The sequence below is a fragment of the Priapulus caudatus genome, unplaced genomic scaffold (assembly GCF_000485595.1).
Source record: "Priapulus caudatus unplaced genomic scaffold, Priapulus_caudatus-5.0.1 Scaffold236, whole genome shotgun sequence".
In the NCBI taxonomy this organism is placed as follows: Eukaryota; Metazoa; Priapulida; class Priapulimorpha; order Priapulimorphida; family Priapulidae; genus Priapulus; species Priapulus caudatus.
In genome coordinates this window covers 91,195-104,821 of record NW_014577297.1, presented here as the reverse complement: position 1 = coordinate 104,821, position 13,627 = coordinate 91,195, and the positions used below count along the sequence as shown (strand labels likewise).

The 13,627-nt window shown below is 40.0% G+C and overlaps 2 protein-coding genes across 2 annotated transcripts in view; one reads left to right on the top strand and one right to left on the bottom strand.

Annotated features, from left to right (window-relative positions):
• Nucleotides 1–260: 260 nt before the first annotated feature.
• On the bottom strand, nt 261–5,216 carry LOC106807834 (ATP synthase-coupling factor 6, mitochondrial-like). The gene is made up of 4 exons (XM_014810298.1): nt 5,147–5,216; nt 1,312–1,474; nt 950–1,086; nt 261–595 (listed from the first exon to the last, which is right to left on the bottom strand). Exons 2-4 carry the CDS (start codon nt 1,467–1,469, stop codon nt 555–557), a joined length of 336 nt encoding a protein of 111 aa, XP_014665784.1. The 5' UTR covers nt 1,470–1,474; nt 5,147–5,216; the 3' UTR covers nt 261–554.
• A 400-nt stretch (nt 5,217–5,616) lies between these two features.
• Nucleotides 5,617–13,627, top strand: part of LOC106807821 (chloride channel protein 2-like) — a 76,249-nt gene continuing 68,238 nt past the window's right edge. Inside the window, exon 1 of the mRNA XM_014810285.1 lies at nt 5,617–5,752. Within this exon, the coding sequence (XP_014665771.1) occupies nt 5,705–5,752 (48 nt within the window). The 5' untranslated portion in view covers nt 5,617–5,704. The remainder of the gene's footprint in view (nt 5,753–13,627) is intronic.

Sequence of the window (13,627 nt, the reverse complement as noted above, 5' to 3'; positions counted from 1 at the left end):
AGAAAGTGGGTGTGTGCAGAGGCGCGGCCAATCGAGCTTTACCGCTTCTATATCGACATATTAGCAGCTCAATCAGATAGCTAATTATAAAATAATAATAATATAATAAATATAAAATAGTAATAAATAAATAATTAGAAGAAGCAAGATAAAATATATTATTAATTTATTTGTATGTTATTTATTTAGTTAAATTGTTTATTTATGTATTATTGTTTATTTATTAAATGTATAATTAAATTATTGACTAACACATTCAATTTGTTTTTGATTTCTTTATTAACCATATAATAAAACGGTTATCGACCTGTGATGAGGTCGACACGTGACTATACGGACCTGGTCAAGGATTGGTTCACCGAAGCAACGGCCTTGGTGAACCACCTTCCACCGTATAGTCACGTATCGACCTCATTACAATTCAGATTCTTAGCAGGGATTAACCCGATTAATTGATATTCTTCACAGGTTTTTATGAAATAATGCTTATTATGCTCCTACAGCTCATATTTGTGACTCAGTTATAACTATTCTAGATTGGATGTGTAATTGTCTCACTTCTTCGCATCCATGTTAATTGGATCCAAACTTGGTTCTGGAAAGAAATCATGAAATATAAACTTAATTATGAAACTCAACTACGAAAACAATATGAATTTTACCTCACATATAAAAAATATTACATTTCATCCAGCAATCTGCGAAGAATATATCAAAAGATCAATAATATCTTTAATGCAACACAAACTAAAATGCATTGCATTGTATCTTACACTATATCTGCCATTTATGTAGTTTCAAGAACAGATAAAGAATTCAATTGATATTTTCATGCTAATTTATAATAAATATGAACATTTGTAATAAGCAAACATGTATAGGTTTTATTTTTATTAGATTAGCTACTACTGATAATGACACACTCCCTAACGCTACTATATCAGTATACCTGTGAACTGAAAGCTGGGGAATTCAGCTAGATTAACGTCTTTGCCATCAGAGTACTGCCTCTTAATTTTTTCCTGATCATCACGCATTTCCTTCTCAATTTCCGGTGAAGGGTCAACTAGCTTCCCTCCTGCAGCCCTGCATTAACATAAATTATACAACTATCATAATCTTATCAGAAATCCTGAGATTTCATGATGGGCTCGAGAGTAGCTGTACAGAATGACAGTGTAAACGTGAGAAACCCTTATGATTTAAAATTGGGAAATCCACGACTGCGGTATATATATAAGATAAGACCATGATGCAGGTGCATTAACTGAAAGAGTAACTTCTATGATACTGATAATCTGATATACTTACTTGCTTTTTGTATCATATTCTCGGATTTTGTCGACAAATAATTTCTGAATCGGATCAAGCTTGGCAGTAGTCTGTGCAGCTACGGCTGTGAGACCGAGGTTTCGCCTACCCAGTGTCCATACAAACCGGCGCAGGTGCGGCAACGATGTTGATAACATGCTTTCTGCAAAATAGAAACATAGAAAATTATACTCCCCGGTTAAGAAATAAACTTTTTTGCCAGGCAGGTAGAATCTTTCGTACTTTTACTATGATTTATTAGGAATTTCGTGGCAGTAAATGTTTAGACTTAGTTTACAAAGTACTTACACTTATACAGTGTGGATGGGACCGGTGTATAACTATCAAGTTAGTTAGCCCTATAGTACTTCCTTCTTCTTATCTTCAGATTGCTTAACTAATATATTAATACAATAACAATATTTTACTAATACTATGTCTCAATTCTAATAAGTATGCTGCCAGAAATTACAGGAGCATTTACCACTGAAGATATCATATTTCTTTCACATATCTATATCGAAGTAGGCAAGTGTTTTGGTGTGCTTTAGCCTTTGCTCTGGCTTTACATTGGTCTTACTCAAGACTCACACACACAGTTACTGTAGACTTATAGCCTTAGTTGAGCACCAGTGACTGTATTTACTTTTCCATCATTGAGCCTGAGTAATGGCTAACGGGTACATGTGTTCACAAGAATTTAGGTTAGTTATCAGGCTTACTGTGTACTATCTATTATACTATAGCAGGGGTAGAAATCAACTTTTGAACACGGGAGTCCAACAGTCTCCCTACCCTCAAAACGCAGCAAAATGAGGGATTCCGCAGTCTGAGGTTCAAAATTAAAGATATTAACAATAACGCATGTGCTTATTTTTAAGATTCATGCGGTTGCACATCTGCCAAATTTTCTTTGAACATTTGCTGAAAAAATACGGTAATTCCACGAGGCCGTGCTCCAGAACAAACTAGTTAGTATGACAGAATTTTCAGGGAGTTACACGAACTCCTGCGTAGGTCAAATCAAGGAGTCCGACAGTAAATCAGGGAGTATTTGACTCCGGACTCCCGTTAATTTTGCACCCTGCTATAGTCATGCTGTGGGAATGCAAAACCGTACGTGTATATATGTATGTCTGGTTTAGTGTTTATTAAGCCAGGCGCACACACACGCTATGTTACGGTTTTTATCGCCGGGTTTTCTCGCAGGAAATAATCGGTGTAACCCGCACATGCAACACTGTGTGCGCTGGCTACCGATTAAATTTGAGACAAATGCGGTGCGAGTCTTCCCAACATGTATTGCGCACTAAGATAACAACAGCCATTTCAAAGCGTTTGTACTTTGAACATTTTACTTGCTTTTAAATATTAGTTTTTAGTGTAACCTATTAAATGTGCTTAGGGCACCCTAAGGGCGATTAACTAACATTTTGCCAATTTTGGGCATCCTAAACCAATAAACAGCGGAATGCATAGACAGAGTTCGTTTTTGTACTATAAAACTGCACGACTTCTATGGACGCTGCCATTTTGTCGATCATGTGATTTTTGCTCGATGCTGATTGGCCCGTGTAACTGGTTTTTCCCGCTGACCACCGCACACGCTGCGGTCCGATTATATCCGTGCAGTTTTTACCGGGAGATATCAAACCTGCTTGATATGCTCCGGTCACTTGCGGAAAAAATCGCAGGATAAAAACCGCAGGAGAATGAGACCGCACCCGCCGGATGGGACCGGAAAAAACATTACTGGAAAAACCGTAAAGCTATGTCTCCACACACGCAGTACGACACGGCACAGCAAAACGCAGCGCCGTTGTGCTGAAAAAAAATGCATTGTGATTTAGCGCATTGTATCCGAGTGCATTGTGTTCACTATGGTTCAATTATCAGAAATTATGCATGTGCTTGTTGTCCATTGGCTGATGGTAGCGTGAGCAGAACACGTGATAAAAAACAATCGCGTTGATTGGTTCAACTGTCTTTCTCCGTAAAGGGCAGCCGGCAAAAGTCAAACTCATTTGACTTTCGCCGTCGACGTGATACCGGACTGGCGCCGTGCCGTGTCAGTGGACTCGCAGCTAGGGTCTGCATATACCTCCCAAATCCCATTGGTTGATACAAATCACGTGCCTGAAACTCGTTTTATGGTGCATTGTGACCCTAACCCTAACCCTAATTAATATGTAATTAAAAAGAAATTTAATTGTAAAAAATCATGTAAATATTTGCATTAATTTGGAAAAAATAGTTAAATGGAAAAAGATAGAAAAATACAGAAAACAAGAAAATAATTAAAAAACAGATGGGATTCGATCCAAAGACCTTTCAGCCGTGATGCTCGCACTGTACGCGTTCAGCTATTCAGGCTTATTGGGTTTATGGATTATGGATGTGCCATGAATATGACAACACTGTGACGTCATTGAGGCAGTTGAGGCACGTGGTTTTTATCAATCAATGGGATTTGGGAGGTATGCAGGCCCTAGCGTAGCTGCGAGTTGGAAGTGGAGACTGCGCCATGATATAATAGATTTGAACTTTGGCGGTAGGGGTGAACGGCGCTGTTTCCGTGGCGTTCCGTGCCGCGCCGCGTGTGTGGAGACGGGCCTTAACGTACAGTTTGCGTTCGGCTTCTTCGACGTGTGCGCCAGGCTGGGCCAGGCTTTGGTTTACTTTACTAGCCGAACCTAGCTCTAGTACTATATCGCGGATCGCTGCCGCAGGGCTATAGCACAGTTCTGGCCGTAGATGTTATTGAAGCAAATTGGTCCAACTGATGTGACAACAAATTGTATGCCCTCAAAACGTAAAATGATCGGCTTGTGTTTAACACTTTATCTATCAACATGGAATCTCACTATCTGTTTTGAAGCACTCCACAACTTTACACAAACCAGGGGGTTTAAAATTTGTTTTTTTTTTTTAAATTTTGCCCCCTGTTTTTTTCCGTCAAAGTCCAATAGGCGCTACTGTTTCTTTTGTTTTCAAATGCGGGTGTGCTCCTGCTTAATTGTGCTGCACACGTGATCTCTTCAGTGCTAAGACTTGAGGAATAACAGCATAAATACCTAGTGTAGAAAGTTGTGGAAGTGTTTCAAAAAGGATAGGTGAATGTCATAGGTTGAGTAGATTGATGTGTAAAAAGCCCGATCGATGTGTTTACGTTTTGGGGGATCAATTTTTCATCAGCTGGCTATTGCGGCTCGGCAGCCGGCGGTATATGTGACGGCTCGCGGCACGGTCTTGATTTCGCTAAAGCGCCGCAGTTTTTTAATTTTTAGCGTTTCTTCTCAAGTAAACAAGGGTGTAGGGGTGTTGAGTTAGGATTAGGGTTAGGGTTAGGTTTAGGCTAGAGTTAGGGTTTTGTTAGGTTTAGGGTTGGGGTTGAGTTAGGGTTAAGCTTGCCGGGCATTTAGGAAAAGTCGGAAGACCTGTGCTCGTGGGCTCCGTGCGGATATAGCCACAGTGCGTCAATTTTTGGTCGAGCATCAGTTGGATTCCATTTGCTTAGATTAGCATCTATGGCAGCATGTGCTATAGCCTGCGGCTAGCGATCGCGCTGGGCGTGATAGTACTAGGCGCTAGAGCGTAACGGCTATGCTCCAGGAAACGGTATTGCTAGGGTTAGAATACCCTAGGGTGTATTGACGTTAGTCACACTGCCTGGTTGGGTTAAGCCGAACCGAGACAAATTCAATGCGACCTTCCAAAATATGTCAGTCTAACAATCATCACACCATAATAACAATTTACAACAACGACCAAAAACGTATGCCGTTGAACTTCACACCAAACTACCTATAACATAAAAATACAAATGCATCCCTACTCCTAAGAATGATGGATTCACCTTGAATATCAACAAATATCAAGTAAAACACGGTACCTCTTGGATGAACACTACCAGGTGCTGCCCTCTATTAAAAATGTTAACCATATCTTGGAATGTGATTATATAACATAAGTGTAATGTAAATTAAATAACAGAATAAATTTAGTACGAGGTAGCCGCAGTAAGAGGCAATTAAATATTTTCTCACAAAATATAACGTAATGAATATAACTGCGACTGCTGCCAGCGTCCAGCATGCAGCGTGGCGTGTTTTACTCAACAATGGCGCCCATTGCGCGGAACGCTCATGCTTTACTAGACTGGTTCTCGCTCCCACCTCGATTACTCGATGGCCTATGCATCAAGTAACTAAGCCGAAAGGTGGGAGCGAGTACTAGTCTAATGCTTTCCCGAACGGTGAGGGCGGCGCGAACGATTTGACGTCTGTCAGTGTGAGACTGTCAGTGGCAGTGGTTGGACCGTCGACGGCGTGTAGTGTACATACCAGCAGATATCGTAGTGATAACTGCTCACGCAACACAAACAACAGTCAACATGGCATCCCGTAACAGTGAGAAACGATTTGGCTATGAACAGACTGTGGTAAGCATGTTTTACATATTACTAACGGTCGTTGTTCTGTGCAAGTGTAGTATATTATTAAAACAGGAATGTCAGCATCCTGAGCATGTATCATCTCCGGCATGGTTTTGTTTCGGTGCCACGATTTTTTTTTTTTTTTGCACTGACACAATGTGCATTCAAGGCCTCAATGTTTTTTGAGCTGCTATTGACAACCACTAGTTTCGTAGATTCTCACCGAATATCATAGCCCCTTATAGCCTCAAACTTTATTATCCAACCCCACAAAAATTGTATAACAATTGAATACAGTGTGTACAGTATTCAGTAACGTACAACTACAAGGTCGCAACAAAACTAAACCAAACAAAAACGACAATCATGATGATTTTTGCGTAGACAATGTAAAATAGTAAGATTTAACATACCTGGCTTTATTGTGATTGCTTGCTTTCTTTATTTTTGATTGATTCAATAAGTCACAAATTTAGGTCCACTCATAAATGACATAGTCAAAACAATGGTCACAACAGTCAAATCATGTGAATGTACCAAAACAGAAGTGTAGCTGGTTCACTTTGCCTGTGGAGCAAAGCTATGTGAAGTTGTGTTCTTGGTAGCTGAGCGTGGGCAGCTCACTACTGAGTATCTACTTATGTATGTAATAGTATCTACTTTGGTATTGTTTGACCACTACCCCCGTGCCCCCCCCCCACTGTCTATATAGCCTCGCATAATGAATCCAAATTAAAACAATGCTCAATCATTCACAAGGATGTATATCTAAAATTGTGACAAACAGATACATATAGAGAAAGAAAGACATCAGAAATAGACTCATATACATTGTGCTATTTCCTCACAATAACATGTAAAACTGCTGTACAATAATATATATGTTAGCAAGATGACAGGAATGAATCTATGTGCACAAATGCTATTTTAAAACCAGTTGGTGTTCTTAGCAAATGCATATTGCAGGGGTAGAAATTAACTTTTGAACAAGGGAGTTCAGTGGTAAGGGAGTCCAACAGACTCGATCCCTACCCTCAAAAAGAGGGAGTCTGCAGCAAAATGGTTGAGTCCGCAGTCTGAAGTTCAAAACTAAAGATATTAAGAATAATGCAGTGCTATTAGCAATAAGCATGTGCGTATTTTGAAGATTCATGCGGTTGCACATCTGCCATATTTTCTTTGGACATTTGCTGGAAAAATAAGGCAATTCCATGAGGCCGTGCTCTGGAACGAACTAGTTAGTAGCGCTCATAGGATCTATGTCCCCCAGGGTACTGCCGGAACGTACCCTGGGTACGGTCCGATATACTGGAACGTACCCTTGTCACTATTTGATATGGTTAGGGTTAGGGTTAGAGTTAGGGTTAGGGAGTAGGCGACTCCCTAGACTCAGTAGTGGAGTAGGTGAGGTACGGTCCGGCATATTAGATAGTACCAGGGTACGTTCCGTTATACCGGACCGTACCCAGGGTACGTTCCGTTATACCGGATTGTACCCAGGGTACGTTCCGGCAGTACCCCGGGGGACATAGACCCTCTCAGCGTTAGTAGAGCAGAATGTCAAATCAGGGAGTCCGACAGTAAATCAGGGAGTGTTTGACTCTGGATTCGCGTTGATTTCGCTATCATAATCATCCTCATACTAATTGTGCTATATGCTAGTAAAGATCCATGCCTGGAGATGGCACCACTGTTCTGCAATTATAGAAAATGTATTGTTATGTATAATCAGGAAAACCCAGCAAATGTGGAATTGTCCAGGTATATATGTCAAATGATCAGTTAAGGGTGAGATGATGGGGCAGTGGTTCAACTTTATTTTTTATTTAGTCTTTTCTTGTCCATTCTGGCTCCTCTCGGAGGAACTCATGAGGGCTTCGGTAACTGTGTTGCCTTGCTTTCCGTAAGAGTCTTTGCTAGCAAAGTTACTAGTTTTCAGGATGTGGTAGAAAAACTTTACCCGGTGCAGTTGTAAAACTATTCTAACACATGGAGATTTATGACATATATCCTAGTGCCTACATTCTCACAAGTCACCGATCCCATCTCATCATTCATTCGTTACACATAAAAAGTTCTACTTGACAGCTTTTTTTTCTTAATGACATTTTTTTTATGATGCTTAATGATGGTAATGTTTAAATAGCCTAACCCCACAGATTTATTTTGCTGCTTGTTCAAATAATCAATCAATCACTGAAATTGATTAATAAAGTTGCCACTCCATGTTTAGTTGGTTATCTTAAAACATGTGATGCGTTTGTTTGAAAGTACTCACATCCCATGATATTAATTTAAATATCCTGCCAATTTGTTATAGTCATGCATGGTTACTACATTCCCTGTTCTATTATAATTCATCGCCAAGCCTATATAATAGTAATAAAGCTAGGCGTATTTGCACTCAATCAAAGTTTTAAGGTCATGCTTGAGCTTTATCTCAAAGGTGCAATATCGCCAGATTAGGGTCAATTTCTTAGTCATCAGAGTTCCTATATAGATGATTCAAAAAGACCTTACGTGAAAAAAAGGCAAACATTCTGCGAGCATTCAAAGTCGTGGATAGGTAAGATTTGCCTATCCCAAATGTAGCTGATGAAGAATTGCAGGATATGCTGAATTGAAAGCATTCATTTAATCTAATTTGGTACCATATTGCATGATGCAAGAACAAAGACTAAATTGGGCTGGGGTTTGAGTGAGTGGTAGAAATGGGAGAGAGAAAAAGAGTATGCGTTATTTAGCTAATTCACCCTACACTTCTTAAACCAATTCAGCATTTATCAGTAAATTTATAATTTAGTATTAGTTTACCTGGCAAAGCCTCGACTCTGGTTGATAATAACATCCAAACATGGTCGCATGGTTGCTAATGCGTTATTGTTGTCACTGCACTATATGTCATGCATTTGCAATTCAGTATAATACCATTCGCCAAGCAATTCGTAGCTATCATCGCTTAAGGCATTGTCATTGGAATTATTATAAAGCAACTTGGAAAAAAAGGTAATGTACACTGCAAAAGATAAGCTAGCTGAAAGTTTCAAACCATCTCAAGGTGGTGGTTTAAATTGAAAACATTTTTCAGTAATTTTTGTTTGTTGTTTGTTCACGGAATGCATTTCTTTACTTTTCATGGGAGGCATTATTTTCTCTTTGATGTTGCCGGGCTCAGACAGAAAAACTATTGGCCTAAAAAAATAAAGCAGCATGTTAAATGGTGTGATCAAGTAGCTTAGGAACATCAGAACAGTAGTCAGCAGAGATATTTCACTGTGTGCACATATATATGTCTTGCTCCTAGTCCTATATCCTATGCTATATGCTAGATGAGAGTTTATTTGAACACGGATATAAATGAAGTATATACAGGGCATCCGGGATTATGTCCTTTCGGACTATGTTGTGTTAACATTGGCTCAATCAGTGTATGTATCTTATAGACCACGATAGCGCAGCATGTTGGCTCGATAATTATCATGTCGTTGCGATAACGTGTGACAATTCTGTAGTACGCCCTTTTTTGCATTCCCGAGATAAAAGCTCAAAGAGAACATCCACATATATACAAACATATTAATGGGTTAAGCTAATCCCGAGATGGAAGTATTAGGAATAATGACCTTGTTATCATTATATCGATGTTCTTACGCTTGTGGCTTGTCCCATCGTTAGGAGAATAACATCTACTTCAGCACTTGTGGACTCAAATTTATTCGGATGTGACATGGCTCTGCATGTTTCTCATTTAAATTCACGAACGCTGGCCGAGACTACCCGAGTGCGTATGCACCATATTATGTTCTCTGTGTACGTATATATATAAATGTGGATAATGATGCGCTTGCACATATCTTGCCTTTGCACTTCTGAGTTGTGGGTAGTGCAACAGGCGCTTGAAGTTGAAGTGTTTCAATAAAATGTAATGCTAAATAAATACGAAATATATTTACTACCAAAGTCTTAATGTTTCTCTACTCTCTTTCACCTATTATTGGCGACAATTTCCTGTCAATGTCGTCCAAATGCTCATCTGCAACACGCTGGCAGCCGCACGCTAGCTGCTGCACACTGACACATAAATATGTAGTTTATATATATACTAATACGTTTATGCGTACTATATTATTTATGCGTCAATGTGCAGCAGCTAGCGTGTAGCGGCCAGCGTGTGTTGCAGATGAGCATTTGGACGGTATTTACAGGAAATTGTCGGCAATAATAGGTGAAAAAGAGTAGAGAAACATTAAGACTTTGGTAGTAAATAGATTTCGTATTTATTTAGCATTATATTTTATTGAAACACTCCAAGTGCCTGTGGGTAGTGCCATGTGCTTCACACGTTCTCCGGCACAGTATGTGTGGTATACACAAGAACTAAGGTTACGACAAAGAACAACACCAACCAAAGTACATAGGTAGTGACTAAGTCAGTTTGTTAAAAATGTGATGTATGCTGTGATATATCGCTACACCGTACGAGCCAGTTCTGCTGGGCAACAAAAATTTATAGACGTCACTATAGAATGTAATTAGATGCAGATGCACACAGTCTAGACTTACAACGTCCTGAAATCACTTTTATAACATGCTAGTGATAAATCAATGCTACTTATACATTATCTAGACTGATCCTTAGTTGGGTGTGGATTGTACACACTATTGATGTAGAATCAACAGGTCGTCATAAAGTTGTTCTCTACGGTGATGCTTATTATCAGCAATAAATTACATGGCTCTACCCCTTTTACTCAATATGTTTGAAAATCGCTCACTAGGTAGAGCCACCACACAGGACAATCTCCAGAAGGCGGTGTATCTTTGGGAATTGTCGCGTGGTAAATATACTAGACTCACTGTAATTTACCACCAGCTAGTGTCAGGGTTCTCCAAGAGCCTTCCCATCCCAACAGCCAGACAGCCATTCAGCCATCAGCCATTCAGCCATTCAGCCATCAGCCATTCAGGCCCTCCAAAATTCAGGATTCATCGAGCCTCGCCATCCTAAATATCATAGTCGCCATGCTAAATATCATAGCCCCCGGACCCCCCTAGCACGCAAACCGCCTTCGGCGATTTGCAACTAGGACCGTAAAGGCAGCACCCGCCATGCTATAATGAAAAAGCTTGGAGAACCCTGAGTGTATCTCCGGGTATTGTCACTCGTGGCGGAGAGCAAATAGGCAGGAAAAGCTAAACTCATAAAAGATATCTCTCTTCAATAAAACTTTAAATAGATTGTCATGCCTACTAAAGATGCTTAAATATTGACAATAAAATACAACCCAGATTAACTTTTTACATTTTACGAAAACAAACACTTGAATAATACTAACGCTCATAGGGTCTATATCCCCCAGGGTACTGCCGGAACGTACCCTGGTAACTATTTGGTATGGTTAGGGTTAGGGTTATAGGCGTCGGCGACTCCCTAGACTCGTTAGTGGAGTAGGCGAGGTACGGTCCGGCATATTATATAGTAGCAGGGTATGTTCCGGCAGTACCCTGGGGGACATAGACGCTCTCAGCAATACTAACATTATATATTATCGCAGTATTTTCGTAATACCTGATTATTAATGTTTGGAACAACTTAACGGTGTTTTATCTGTATATCTATCTATCTATCTATCTATCTATCTATCTATCTATCTATCTATCTATCTATCTATCTATCTATCTATCTATCTATCTATCTATCTATCCATCTATCTATCTATACGAGATTCAGAGTCACAGCAGCGCTTTTCAGTTTAAACAGACACAGAAAATATTTAAACATGGCGATGTTTGTCTTTAATCCGCTAGCGATGGGATGACTTGAACTAGTAGTAGAAGGGCACTGAACCCTTAATACGCACTTTGTTCTAAACTTAATCATGTATAACTAATCTACTTCTGCATACACTTGATATATCTATCTCCAAGTAATAGTATACGTCTAATAACTTAATAAGACTCTTAAGAGTATCACGATATTCAGTATGTATACTGTTATTGGCTCTGAGCCATGGCAAAATGACCTAACCTTGCAAATGTTTGCTTCCACATGTTATTGGCAGCACTCACTTGACAAAAATAATGGCAACAGTGGCTTTTCTTTTTGTAAATACACACACAGGGGTAGAAATTAACGTTTGAACAAGGCCGTGCTTTGGAACAAACTATAGTTAGTATGGCAGAATTTTCAGGGAGTCACACGGACTCTTGCATATGTCAAATCAGGGAATCCGACAGTAAATCAGGGAGTATTTGACTCCGGACTCCTGTTAATTTCGCACCCTGCACACACGCACACGCACACGCACACACACATGGAGGAACCTGTCGCCTCGCTATCTGTAAAATTACGCATAGCAAACGGCAAGAGTCTATGTTCATGCAGCCACTGCACAAGTAATAATGTGGACCGGGGGCGTGTGTTATTCGCATACTGTCCACTAGGTGGAGCTAGTGGTGGGGGTTGGTCGGTTAGCAGACGTCCCAACTCCCAAGTGTCGATTGTCTCATTGTCCAGCATGTCGCAATCCCGGTGTCCCGTTAAGAGTCCAGAAAGTCCCGGTCGCAACATTTTTCAGGCATATTTTAAAATTTACATCAGTAAATTACTAAATTTGCCGTGGTAGCAATAATAAATAAATGTGAAACCATAAATTAACATGAATTTGCATTTTATTTTACATGTATACTTTATAAATAAAAAAATGGTGGTGGCGCCCGACAAACCATGTGGTCCGAGCCCGCCCACACTTTTTTTCCTGTTTTTTTTTTTTGCGCACCACGAAAACGGCGCATGGACCATTATAACAAGTGATCCCTTTTTTGGATTTTCCCAACTTGGACCTCTGGGTTAGAAGTCCCTTGATGTAAGCTTTTATATTCACAGATTCGGGGGTGAGTGCGCAGCTGAGCATTATACCTATTTTTGCCAGCCAAAAACCTGAAGCAAAATTGAGGTATATTTTATGGAAAATTGCTGTCAGATACAGATTGCAATCTGACGAGATTTTCATTAAAAATAATCCCCTGGGCAGCCGTCCCCCCTCCCCCCGACCCCTTTCCATGGTCTTTCACAATCGTCGTTGTTTGCAGCCGCCACCCTCCATCTTCTGATCTGCCCAACAATAATATAATATAATATATTAAGTTATCATTAGCTTTTATGGTCTCTATATAAAGTGAATGATGGGCTCGTTTCTGATTTAAGTAACGTGCTGCGTATGGCTAATCCTATGTTTGTGGTGCAGTGGAAAATTAGTTAATTTTCTGTTGGGATTGAGCTAACCTGCTGCACAGGTTTGGCTGATGCTGCTTGATATGCTAACCGATTGCGTTCGTGTTTGTATTAATGGCATTGATAACGATTCGTTGTCATGTACTAATCTTTATCAAGGCGCTGTGTTGTTAGATTGTCCATTACATGATAAAGGTTCTGCTCTCTACTGGTGGACGTGGGTGGATTTAGCTAGGGAATTAGGACTCAGGCAGTGATAAGATCAAAGTATATAGATCAATCAAATTAAGAAAAAACTAATGCAAAATCCAACAGTGTATTAGCATAAATGTCAACTGGATTTATGATAGTCGGCGGGCGTAGCAGTGAGGCTGACCTGTTTTGCGTCGTGCATTCGTCATGATTTGCGTGCGATATGTCCGTAGAGGTTTTGTGGCTAATCTTATCAATCTCGGTGCCCTTTCGAATATGCAGTAACACTTTCAACGCGCGATTATAGTTTGGTTACTCCGTCAAGAGTTTGACTCGTGATCGCGAATTCCTCTAAGTTGACAGCCAGGCGTGTCTCTAAACAGATAATAAATTCAATGATTTGACATTCTGGCAAAAGAACTACACGCTGCAGGGGGCAGGTAATGGCACGTACT